The following is a 13,775-nucleotide window of genomic DNA, read 5'->3' on the forward strand; positions in this document are numbered from 1 at the left end:
TGTTACAGGCCAAATGTTTTTATGTTCATTTTACATTTAGAAAGAGATGGAGAATTTACAGGTCAATCTCCTTTCCTTCATCCTGTGAAAGGTCTAGTGCTGACTCCTCTAAATACACAAGGAGGTGGTACAGAAAGCCAGCCAAAGCGCTGGTCAGTCTCATGGGAGCTATAGATAAAATTTCTTCATGCACCGCAGTCACTTAGTAATTTAAGCCTCGTTGAAAGCTAATGGGACTTGAAAGCACTTCGAAAATTTCATTTTCTGAAAGCCAATTTTCACATATAGTGATGTGCAGGCAGCAGGGCTTGCTGACTGGCTGGCTTGAAACAGGTAGGATTTAGTTTGTGCTTGAAAATCAGCCAATTACTATTCACTGTGCTGTCCCTTGGCTGATAATGAGAGAAGGCTGTGTTTTTCCTGAATGAAGGATACAGTAGAAAGCTTCTGTGTTGCCAGTAGCTGCACTGAGCAGGATTTGTCCTAATAAAGCATTTCAGCTTGCTTTATAAGCGGCATTTTCCTGAACTGTCAAGCTAACAAGATTCAGTCAGATCTATTTCTTATTGACAATCCTTCTAAGGTGAGGAAATCATGAAAAACACATTTTAAATTCATAGCTCAGTCCTGATTAACCCACTTGAGTGTAGCTGAGGTGACTTAATGTGGAACAGTGTTGCTGCATACTGTTCTCTTGTTTTTTGCATTTTAAGGTGGTATCATTGCAACAGGCCAAAAAAAAAAGTGTTGGTGGACTGGCTACAACTGAAATATTCTGAAGCCTGGGTTAAAACTGGTGTTAGGAGAAATAGCATTTTTTTATTTGCTTGTGAATTAAGTTCTGGTAGAATGTCGCTGGAAACAAGTAGCTCCGCTCTGCGACATCTCTGATCTGCTATCATGGAGGAGTCAGTTAAAATAAGGTTTAAAACTGACAGGGAGGTTTTTTCCGTACCTCATGTAAGATCAGCCAGAGCCTCAGGCTTCCTTGCTTGGGCTGCCTGCTGGCTTAAGATGCAGGGTGTTTCAAAAAGATGGACCCAATTTGAAATCACTTTGCTTTGAAGTCAGGTCCATCTTTTTGAAACACCCTATACTGAGAGGGAATCAACCTCACTGGAAGTTCATCCACAGCTTTGTTTACTTGTATTTTTCCAAGGCAAGAGAGATTTTGAGGAGAATTTTTGAGGAAAGCCAGCATAACTGTAATGACAGTATCACCCTGCAGAACATTACATAATAATTCATATTTGTAAGGCTAAAATTAGAAAGTGTATTTCAACTGCTGTTGCGGTCTTTATCAACACTATCTCTCAAATGAAATAAAGTGATAAAAGTGAGAAAGTGTTTTCTTTCAGCTCATTACTTGGTTTTTGTTTAATTTCATTGAGATTCTTCAGTGCACAAAATGTCTGAGGCTGCGATATGCAGAAGAGACAAATGATAATTAATGCTGAAGTATGGCAGCTAGAAACCAGCAATTAATAAATAACACTGAAGCATTTATGGCCAAGTTTTGCCAGTACAAACATCTGTTGCCTTTTAGGGCTAATTCTTACAGGACTGTAAGAGACACCAGTAAAAGTGAAGAGGTGCATGGCACTGGGGTGTGTTTTAGCCTCAATGTTGTTTTGGTTTCTGGAACAGACTTGGAAGAACTTTATTTAAAAAGCATTAGAAGTATCCAGGTTACATGACCTGATTCTTTTTCATAGTTGTTTTCTTGACACTTTAAAATACAAAAGACTGATCTATATGCATTCAGATAGCTATTGATGAGTACTGGGCCAATATGGTTTAGTGATTTCTTGATCACCGTTTTAACTCATACTTAAAAATTATTCACAATATTTAGAGGAGCATACATACGTGTCTATAAAAACAGGCTCTTGTATAAGCCCTTAAAGGCAATTTAAGTGGGTATGTTATGGTAGAAAACAAATGTCTAAACCTATTTTGAGAGAAGCTATTGCAGAAAGGCTACGTGGTTACTGCCTGAGTTTCTTAAGTTTTCATAGCAGAGCTTTGTTCTGGACTTCGCCTACCTCCGTGGAGGCACTAAACCCTTAAGAACTCCTGGAAAGAGTGAAAGTTAAATACTTGCCACCATACCTATTCAACAAGCATATGGTAAAGACTGCTCTTGAGAGCTCAGATTATCAGCAACTGATCAGATCTTCGAAATACCTTCGATTCAGAAAACAGCTCATTTGGGGAGGGCAGAGATGATCCAAGATACATCTGTACTGCTCCATGGCAGTAGTGATGGAATGACAATAAAATACTGAACTAGCAGTTTAATGTGCTAGTTGATGTGATTTTTTTTACTAAATCAGCACAACTGGGATCTATAACTTTTCTTTATAGTATGCTGACTATTTTAGAGACAAAGATCAAGATGTTTTGTTTTATTTTATTTTATTTTATTTTATTTTATTTTATTTTATTTTATTTTATTTTATTTTATTTTATTTTATTTTATTTTAAGTGGGACCTACTCTTACAGTCCTTAGACTACACCTGGTCACACAAACAGGTGTCCAGGTTTGCAGAGCTGCTGACCACTGAAGAACTTTCCATGAGGTAACTGGGAGTCTGAAAGAACTGAATGCTCATGAAAATCTGATCACATAATGATGCAGCTGCAAAATCCCATTGATAAAATCTTGGGCACATTGCCTTATTGAGTGGGGAAAAAATTCATTTTAGTTAAGGGAGATGTTCCCTTGCCTGCAGTCAATGATATTTATAGTTTAAAATGACATTTAACTGCAGGTTTTTTACATAACTTCTTTCTGAAAGGAAGTTTTGTTCTTAACTCCAAATTCTAGCATAGTGAAAAGAGCAAATAGCATGGACTTATAGATTATCAGAACACTAGACTGGCCCATTAGTCACCCTGTAATTTTGCTTCCTCCTGTGAAATTCTCTGTAAGTTAACCTGCTAACAGGTAGTCTTTCCTACTTAAGGGGTTCATTAGAAAAAAAGAACATTATTGAACTCTTAAACTAGTAGCTTGTGTTCTGTTCTCCCAGTGATATTTTTTTTATCTCTGTTTTTATGCTTTCATGTGTATTTTGAACAATTTTTGCAACATAATGGGTTTTGGGTTTTTAGACAGTGTACTTGCAAAAGAAATAATTGTTTTTTGGCTTTTTTTTTTGCCATGCAGTCCTATCTGTTAATAAGAAAAAATTGCTGTATCAACTTCATTTTGAAGGAATCATACACAGTAAATAATGAGTGCTAAAATGCAGCTCCCTCTATGCAACTATTAGCTAGTTGTCCTTGACTGGTCAAGTTGCAGGCAGGCACAGTAACAAACAGCAAGTTTTGCTTCAGGAAAAAGTGAAGGCAGTTGTCACTGCTACTAGAAACTGCAGTAACCATTAGGTGAGAGAACCATTTTATAACCACCTACTCACACGAGGCGAACACATCTGCTCACTGGAAGGAGGTTTATTGCACTCTTTTCAAGACAGAATTTAACTGCTGCGTTTAAGTTTTGCATTTCATCAGTCCGCTGTCTCCATCAACACGTGCTCACAGCTACTGCTGCCCGTGCTCTGTCCATGTGGGACAGCTTAAAGATATCTGTTCATCTTCTGTACATTTCTAGCTTTAATATCTGTTACTGAATTTGGTCTCAGGTGGACCAAACATTAGCTTGTGGATTTGACATTCTATGCTAGAAAAAGGTTCCTTGTTTAAGCTGCTTACTTCTCTAGAAATTGAAAAATGACCCATAGATTTACAAGTCACATCTGAGTAAGTGCTGGGGACTTTTCAGGATTCAGGTTTTACTTGTTTCTCTGTGTGTTTGCTTTTTTTCCTCCATCTGAACACTTTTTCCTGGTTTCTGGGCTAGTTTATCACATTCAAATTGATCGAATACCCCAGCAGCAATACCAGTTGTTAGAACTGGGTCTCACAATAACAAGCAGAAATAGAGGCTCTAGAAAACTCCGTGTACGGAAGCAGCTTCTTAAGAGTTTAAACTATTCTTAAAAGCTGTGTGATTTTTCCATTTCCTAATATGTTTGCATTCCCAGAGCAGCAACTAACAGCTACTGGTAATACAACTAATGGTTGTGATATATACAACCGACCATTTCTGTTGAGTTTTTTCAATAATGCATTTAATTAGCTTGGGGTTTAGAGGCTTGATTTCTTTTTCTTATTTTCCTTTGCTTTTCATCTTCTGGTTGCAGTATGGTGTTGATTTCTTTTTTTTCACAGCAGAAATCTTTGATACCAACTACTGTATTGTGTAGCTAATGGGGTACACCACAGGCTTACTGTTAGGCAGCACGGTACCTTCTCCTTAGACCTGCTCCTCTGGCAAGGGGGCAACTGCTGAGAATAACCTTCCAGCCTATTGTGCACACATCTGTTAAGCTGATGCTTAAGAACAATTATAGGCTCTTTTTCTCCCTACCACAAGTCTCTGGAATCAAATTGTTCAGTTCTTCATGACAATAAATCCTCCAACCCTACCCAGTCTCTAAGGCTTTTCAATTCTGGCTGGAGACAAGTAATAATTTATTCATATGTCAGAAAAATAATTTGAAAAATGTCAAGAAGAAAAGAAAAATGGGGTAGAAAAGAATTATTTTCTGAGACTTTAAGGTAGGTTTTTGGATTTTTTTTTTCCCATTCGGTGTCCTGAATGTGAAAGAAGTTTGGAGGGTACATGTAAGAACTGGAGAGGAAAAGCAAGGAAACGCTTGAGAATACTTGAGGAAAGCAGGAAATCCTGTCAAGCACTTTTAATTATGATTGTCTTATCATTTGGATAGTAAGATTGAGAAGAGCCTATTCAGCACTGCAGAATAGGAGACTTCTTCTGGAAGAATGTGTGAAATCAAACTTGAAATACGTGTCAGAGCGCAGCTCTTTCTCTGGCCTGAAAAATGCTATTACGTTTTTCCTAAATGTATATTTTTTCATAATTTACTATCTTTTTTTTTTTTTTTGTTATAAAGGATGACAAAATCAAAATCTTTAGGAAAAAATTAGTGTTTGGGATCTCTCCCCATTTGTAATTTGTGATTTCAGGATCTGAAATGTAGTAATCTTTAAATCACAAGACAAATTATGGTGTCTGTAGAAAAAAAGTAGAAGTAAAATACTTACTGTATATTTCCATAAGATGGAGAAAGATTTAACTTTTGTCATACTTCAAAATGAAATCTCACAGAAGTATCAGCTGTTGTGTGCTGTAAATTAAGAGACAAAAAAAAAGGTGTCCAGTTTTACAGCCACAACATCAGCTTGAATTTTATAATTTCAGAAACTGTAAGTTTTATTCTGCTATTACTTCTACTCAGAGACCTTCTGACATTTCTTGTGTTGTGATAGTCATAGATTCCTATTGTTTTAAATGGCTTTTTCTCCTGTTATATGAACAGGAAATGATGAGTGACTATAGGGAAGCCTGTGATACTAACTATATATGCACCATTTTTAAAAACAGAGAAAGTAAGGAGGAGAAGACATAACTTCTTTAAATGGTCTATACAAATTATGGATGATAAAGTTCTGCTTTGAAAATGCTGAAAATAATTTTTTATATATATAAAAAGTTTAGATTATTACCATCCTTTTTGTTATGTCATAACTGTGATGATATTTGCTTAGTGAGTTGGTTTTGTCTTGCATATAATATCCTAGAATCACAAAGTCATAGAGTCACACAATGCTTTGAGACCTTCAAAGATCACCTAGTCCAACCTCCCTGCCAGGATAACGTAGTAATAATACATTACTACATTTTTCACTAAGTACTTGACTTTCAGAGAGAAAATGTTATTTTCAAAGGGAGCTCAAAGTACCAAATCGTGGGTGCCAAACTACCCAAACCTGTCAACGTATGGTTTTGTAATGCTTTAATAACATTGGCTTCTTCACTAGAGGAACTCTTAGGCCAATACATTATCAATTTGTCCTCAAATTAGCTGATTTAAGGCATCCCTCTAATAAGCCACTAATTGCTTACTGGAGTATGGCAGTTCAGTAATGTATTCAGTATGGATGTTAAGATTATAGTACCTGATAGTAAATTACATTTGTTTATTCTTTTTGGCTCAGTGTTTTTAAAGCAATGGTTTAAAACCGGGGTGGAACACTGTACATCATGGGTAAGATGTATAGGCTGGAAACAGACAGGACCAGGCAGATGCAAAATGACGTGGTTGTTCTCAGCATTTTAGATTTCTGTAACATTTCCTGGGGACTGGTACCCAGCTTTAGCACGGCGCTAGAGGAAACCCCATGTCTTCATCTACAAAAGCGCACAGGTTGTTGGGGAGAGCACTGCAATGCCAGGGTTCTTTACCACTTTCCCCGCCGTTTTGCAAAGTGATACACTGCAGCAAAAAAACGATAACTTCTGTCTCACTTCGGGAAGTACAATTTAGGAGCTGAAGTAATTTGATGGATAGCGAATACTAAGAAAAATATTAGAAACCAGGAAAGGCCACATAGTCTATTGAGGCTCATTTCATTCCAAATACACCTTCCCTAGGTTATCATCCAGTTGTTAAGAGAAAGAGTAATGTTATCCATTTTTTGTAATTCCACTTCTGGGTATTACAGAGATAAATACCTAAATGCCAGAGAACTAACTTTCTCTCAGAGCACTATTTCAGGCGAAAAATACTTAAATGCAGATAGGTGGGATGACAGAAAAGAAATTGACCCTAAATGAAAAATATGATGATAGTGAAATGAATATATGTGTATAGTCACGGTTTCTCAAAGTTCCCCAGAGACAAGCTTCCAGTCATGAGACTTTCAGAAAGTAACCTTTCCTTTGATTTATTGTTTCAGGACCAATGCAGGAGACAATATATGACTTTTGGAGAATGGTATGGCATGAAAACACAGCCAGCATAATCATGGTTACTAATCTCGTAGAAGTGGGAAGGGTAAGTGATTTTTATACTTAAAAAGATGAAAGACTTCCAAGGTGTTTGCTTTTGGAAATTAAATAGCAGACCAACAAGATGCTCATATACTGAATATAGCACATAAAATATTTATGACTGCCTCTGCTAAGAGCTTCATTATCAATTATTTTTAAACTTGCTTTGGATGCTTGTCTTTGATAACATTAGCACAATGAAGAAGTAACTGATAAAGTGGCTTTCTGTACAGCACAGCTGGCAAAAACTGCCAAAGAGGGAGAGCATCCTATTTTTGTATATATCTCAGACATACCATTTCTATTAAGGGAAACCAGGGAACTGGTTACAGAACAAGGTCATCTATTTTTTAGGGGTGGCTGAGGGGGAGTAATTCTGAAACAGATTTCTGAGAAAAGTAGTTAAACTATGAAATGGCACCTTCTTCCTAGTATGTTAATCTAAATCAACATGATTTGTTTGGGTTTTCATTCCTGTAAGCCTCTGGACTAAAACAGAAAAAATTAGCTTTATTCATTTGTACATTAAATTTGTTGACCAGGAGGTCTTCAGAAGCTGAGCAGTAAAGGAAAGCTCAAGTTACCTGGTTGCTACTGTGCACTTTCCTTTGCGTGGTAACTTCTAAAGTAGGCCTCCTACTCAAGTCATTATGGCTAATTTTGTTTTCAACAGGTATTGAACGTAACCATTTTCTTTGTTACTCACAACCATCAATAACTGAGTCTTTTAATTTACTGCTTTGTCTATGCACTGGTGTCTTAGTTCTCATTTGGGATTTTTTTTTAGAAAATGTGCTTGTGAACTGGGCATATAGCTTTCATTTGGAATGAAAAAAAATGCTTTTATTGCTGCAGCTGCAATTAGTGTAAATCGAAGTGTTGAAACAAGAAGTCAAGTGCACATATCTTGGTGTGAGCCACATGGTTTTAAGAGACGTTTTTAATTTCATGCTGATACCCCTCTGCCCTGTGGCACTGGCGTGAAGAGAGTGAGCACTGTTTATGTGGTGTGAGTCAAGGTGTTGGATCTTGCCTCCTTTTTAGCAAGTCCAGTTTTACAATCTCAATTTATTCTTTCTTATGTCCTTTGTCAATTGTTAGTATAAATCCTAACATTTAGATATCTGTGTGCCCAACCCTGCCAACAGATCAGGTGCCAGTATTATTTTTAGATATAAAAAAGACAGGATTTTTGACTGCAATTAGCACCTGCTGCAGGAACACATGTATAACTAATTGCAGAGGCAAAAAAGGGTCATGGAGGCTGCTTTAAAAGTTCAATCCCTTGAGTGAGGAAGAAGGTAGAAATAGTTGGATAGTCACATACCAATTCAAAATGGATGGACTTGTAAGAAGAGGAAGCTTTCCAGCAAACCTCTTCATTAAAGCTTTATACACAGTCCTAAGTAACCAAGCACACAACTTAAAAAGGCATGTTTTCAGGGTATGGATAAACAAGCCTTAGAACAGAAATAGCATACTGCATGAAACCACATACTGTTTTCCTAAAGTCAATATTTGAAAGCATCAATTAGAGTGAACTGTCAGGTATCATCCAGGGAGACGTCAGTCTTGGTGCCAGCATTGGTGGCCTCAGCTCACGACATTCAGGCACCCGGCACGTCCCCTCAGCACCGAGCAACACTTTGTGCTGCTGTGGAGATTTCTTCAGGGTGCAAGAGTCCTAGTGGGATACAGATCTGCAGCTTTGTGGTTTCTGGCAGTGGTAGAAATGACTTTGTTCTCACTTTCTCTGGAGGCCAACATAGGTGAGATCAGAGAGCAGGAACTGAAATGAGCTTTTAATGGAAATGAGATCGTATGAGCCACAGAACAACACAGTCACTCCTCCGTTGGTGCCTCTGTCCTGCTTCCAGAGCTGGGACCATTAGCAACAAGGAGGCGTATTACAAACACACCATCTGTCCCGCAACCTCTAACACAAGCTCTGTACCACCTTGATTAGTAATGATTTTAATGGACCTTTTGGTAGCATTCCTGCAGGGCGAACCTTATAACCTTCCCAACCTTGAGGTTTTCTATTTCAGTTGCTGTCGCTGGTGTAAGATTTATAGGGGTTCATTATTTTTATTTTTAACCCTCTTGACCCATTGTAAGCCACGGAGGAAAATTCCTTTATATTTTCAGGAAAGAGCAATATCTATTTAACATGTTTGCCACACAGTGTATGTCCTTCATGAATTAATCATTGAGGGGGCGTATGGGTATTTGTTTACCAGGACTGGCTGGATAGTCATTAAATCAGTGCTAGGAACTTGCTTCTTGCCCTGGAGCATTATGCATCAGGACTGTTTTAATTGCAGATGGAGGAATCACCATGAGGCTGTCCCTAATGCAAGCACCTGCTGCAAATGACTCAGTCCCTGCGTTACCCTCCAGCAGGGTCCGGGTACATCTGCCAATATCTGTCATTATCTGAGGCACGCTTGTCAAAACTGTGCATCCCTTTAAGCTCTTGTGTGTTCCAGCAAGGGACCCTTGTCAGTGTTTCTGGCACCTGCAGACTGCTGTGCACCTGGTATTTAAATGGCACAGAAATGTGTTTTGATTGTTTTCTCTCTTTAATGAACCCACCTGAGGGACATTTAGCTCTTTATCTGGTAGCCGGTTACCCAGTGACTCACATTTACACTGCTTGTGTAGAAATTCAGAATTTGCTTGTGCTGTTATACTAATCCATCTGCCAGAAGTCTTATCACAAAATCTGCAGCACTCCCTAAGGAGACTTTTGTACTGGTAATTTAAGCTAATGATTTCTAAACATATTTAGTCAGTTTTATGAAGACCTCATTAGAATGTGACTGTTTATTAAAACCCTAAATGAGGTCTCACAGTCATTTAGAAAAATCATTGCTGAGTTGCATGAACAGTTCTTTGATAACAGATGATGGAGTGGTTTTTAGTTAAGATTGGCCTAGGCTGACATACGAACTTGTACAAAAAGCCTAAACAAATAAGCAGCCTTTGAAGCAGCCTTGAAAAAAAAATCTCTGTCTTCTTCATGCTGGAGTCAACAACTTTCTAATCACAACCAAGTTCTCAAAAAGAGAATGGCAAGTAGTCAATGGTATAATATATGTACATTGTAGTGCAAGAGTCAGAATTTTCCAAACCACACACTAACAGTTAAAAAGCAAAACCAAGACTCATAAAAACATGCCAGCGTGACCATGAGCTATTTCAAAATAGTGTATTTTGGTTTATATTAATGCAAGAGGCCTCCATGCTCATATTTGTAAGTGGTAGAACAACTGAACATGGTAGTGAAATTTCAGACATCTTTCTCTGAGACACTTAGCATAAGACAGTGGATTATTCTAGAAGAAAAAAAAAACTCTTTATCCCCCCAGTGTAGGGATGATAGGAAAACAGACATGAGATAACATCTTGCTTACTCCAAGAGACTGCTCTGGAGTACAGACTCCAAGAGACAGGGCTGGGTCCTTCTCTAAGTGTCCCAATGTTTGCACACATGGAAACATTTCTTTCCACCCTAAAGAGTTGTGCAGGGAAGAGCTAGGCTATATTCAATTGTGCCATCTAGCTGTCACCACCATCTTTGCTCTTGTTGAGCTGCAACTAATACTTGCTTGGCTGAATCAAACTTGGCATGTCACATCATTTGTCATTTGTCAGTAGTCGCTTTCTCTCCCATTCCTTGTTTTTGCTTGAGGCAGAAGAAATTTAGTAATACCTAATTAATAAATGGTGAAATGCACTGATGAAATTCAGTGGAGGTGGTTGATATATAAATGTGCTGCAAGGACTCATGATTGTCTATCATGCTTTTAATATGACAAAGTGTTTACAAAAAAAAATCACTAGAAATAACTATAAAAAAATAAAATCTCACCCCAGGAGCATAGTAATTACAGTAATTAGAGTTTTGCAATTATTATCCAGAATTAGAAAACAGCCAGTGCTAATAGTGTTAATAAGCACACAAAAGAGCTTTTTTCAAAAGAAAATGAAGTTGACTACAGCAGAATGGGTGTGACACAAACAGAGGAATGAAGGTCAGCCATGGACTGATTAATAGCCCCTGTGCCTGCACGCACACCTTAGCACAACCGAAACAGCTGAAACAGCCTCTCACCACCATCTTCTCTCTCAGGAGCATGGTGCTGTCCTGACAGCCATGTCACACTCCTCCTGCATGATGTTTCCCTCTCAGGAGCCAGCAGGGCTGTATCTGCATAGGGAAAAAGAAAGAACACAGTGTTGGCTTAGGTTTTCCTTTGCTTGTTTGACGGGACCTGCGGTCGACATGATACGTGGCACATCTGCATTGCTGCAAAACTGTTGATGGCTCTTACTTTTCATGCTTAAAAAGTATTGGGGTCTGTGTGAACCATACAAAGGTCTTCTGACAGAAAGGGAACTTGTCCTCGCTGGTGGTTGGCTACAAAATGTTCCCTGTTGTAAGATAAAATTTAACAGGAAAGAGTTGTTCTCACGAAAGACTCTGTGGGCCCAGCCCTGAGCAGTCATATGTGCATGTGCTTGGTCACTGGGTCAAAGCTTGGTCCTTGCTCAGGATATGCAGCCTTGGTCACTATTCAAGAAACATTTCTAAACCAGATACAAATATATTTCTTTAACAAACAAAAAACAGAAGTCTTTATGTTGAACTAGATCTTCATCAGGTCCACCTGGTGGTTTATTTCTGTTAGACATTAGACATCCAAGAAAAAATGCCAAATAAAGCCCTGTCCAAAGACTTCTTACTAAAAACATATGGCAAGAAGCAAACAAAAACTTAATAGGAAATTCCAGCAACATAAAAACTGTGAAGTTCACAATGGACTTGCCATCTGTTCTTAGAATAAAAAGGGATTTTTTTTTTTTACACAAAACTATTATGAAGCTTACTCTTACACATTTTACAAGTTTTGAGATGTTTTCATGCAGAAGAACCCTCTGATAAACAAAGGTAAATTCAAACTATTTAAGATTCAAATCACCCATTCTGGAGATATTGCAGAGGTGAAACACAGTGACTCTAACATGTCACAAACAGCACATTTGTATTTAATTTAAATGGAAGAACAATCTATCTAATTGAAACTGCTTCTAAATGTAATAAGCCAATTACCTACATTGGAATTAATTCAGGATACTGGCATTAGGGCTCCTTAGGAGGTGTGCCAAAGAGTTTGTAAGCATCCTGGTGACTAAGATTTCCTTTAACCTTTCTACTGAAAGAAACTACATTTTATAAGTGAGAGGGAGAAAGTTTGCTATATGAAACCCTTCCCTACCTCTAGCTAATTGTAGTCTCAACTTTTAAAACCTGTAAATGGTGTCCTTCCCCATCTAGAGAGATCCTTTCTTAATCATGTTTACCCAGAAAACCTGGGACCTGTGCTTATGGTACATATACATTATTATATATTCTGTTGTTTTGCTTTCATGGCAATTCTAGTATCTTTTGTTGGACAGAGTAGATTTTTTTCTTTTACAGAATATTAATGAGAAAAAAAAAAAGAAAAATCGTAATTTAGAACTGCTGTCAATATTTCAAGATAGTGAACCCTTCTAGTCATTAAAGTAGATTTCAGCTTTCTAGACTTCTAACCAGAATTAACAAGTTGCTATTACTCCATTATGTGTAGCAGGGGATGAGCCCTTAGGGAAAAAAAATTCATGTTTTTCTTCAGGAAAGAAAAGGAAAGACCCTTTGCAATTATTTAGTAAAGATGTCCCCAGATTAGCAATGTTAGCATCATCAAACAGGACCTCATCAGCACTGTCCCATGTCACTCAAGGTAGACATGGTTTCAGCTCTCGGGGTTTTGAAGCATTCTCATTTCCAGTACAAGCTATGTTTCAAATAATTTTAATCATCAGAGATTAATATCTCAATGGTCACTAATCCAATTGAGATAATTCATTTTGAGAAATAAATAAAAGATGCATTGAGCCCCCTGTTGGGCTAGCTGCTGACGTGCTGCCAAGGTGTAGGATGTAAGTCTAAGTGCAGCTTGCAAAGAGGCCTTCACATTCTTCTTTGAAATGTCAGGGCTAGGGAAATGGCTTCATCACTGCAAGTCTCCTCACCTCAGCAGTCTTGTGAAATTAATCTCTCAGTCTCTCTGTGAAAAAAAGAAGTATCCTGGAGGCACTGACACAATCTTACCTTGCTCGGAAGAGTAACATGTAGAGCTTTCTAACCTAACATCAGATGAGGTTTTAGAGGCAGAAGGCAATCCACTATCTTGGTAGTGCTCTGCAGCTCAACTGTATGCCCGTGACTTCACCATTGTCTAAGGGATTAAGACAGGCTAGGAAGAGCTCCAGCTAATCCTGTAATTGTCCTTCATCTTGGCATGGGACCACCCTTCTCATGTGCTCTGTGCTCAGCCTTTTTCCCTCCAGGGCTGTACAACAGTGCACTAATTTACAGCTTTTTTTAATGGCTAGTGGGAGACAAAATTGCCTAAACATAAGCAATGAAATAGAGGCAATCCATATTCTGCTGTTGGTCTTATCAATGAAGGAAGGCACACTGCTGCAGCTTTACCTTGTGTTACCTTTACTCCAAAGCAATTCTTCTAGACTAATTATTTTTTATGGCCAGAGGGAGGCCACACCATGGGTTTGGCCTGCCAGCTTCATTTTATCTAACCCAAGCTACTAGGTTGGGTATAGCAGTATACCCAATTCTTGAGAACAAAGGCATCGTGCTTATTTGCTGAGGTGGAAAGCATGAGTGTGCGTCTACTGCTGGGCATGTCCAGAAAACCAGCTGTTCTGGTCAGAAGTTGAATGAGAGTACATCCACCAGGCAACCTAGGATTGTGATGATAGGGCAACACAGGGCAGCGG

General features: G+C 38.3%; 1 protein-coding gene across 10 annotated transcripts in view; it reads left to right on the forward strand.

The window, feature by feature from the left end:
* The window catches only part of PTPRM (protein tyrosine phosphatase receptor type M), a 466,670-nt gene that overhangs the window by 424,599 nt on the left and 28,296 nt on the right, over window positions 1-13,775 (forward strand). For all 10 annotated transcript variants that reach the window (XM_065830251.2, XM_065830253.2, XM_065830257.2 and 7 more), the window contains one exon: window positions 6,833-6,930. In XM_065830251.2, coding sequence (XP_065686323.1) covers window positions 6,833-6,930 — 98 coding nt within the window. The remainder of the gene's footprint in view (window positions 1-6,832; window positions 6,931-13,775) is intronic.

Source organism: Patagioenas fasciata, chromosome 2 (genome assembly GCF_037038585.1).
Source record: "Patagioenas fasciata isolate bPatFas1 chromosome 2, bPatFas1.hap1, whole genome shotgun sequence".
In the NCBI taxonomy this organism is placed as follows: Eukaryota; Metazoa; Chordata; class Aves; order Columbiformes; family Columbidae; genus Patagioenas; species Patagioenas fasciata.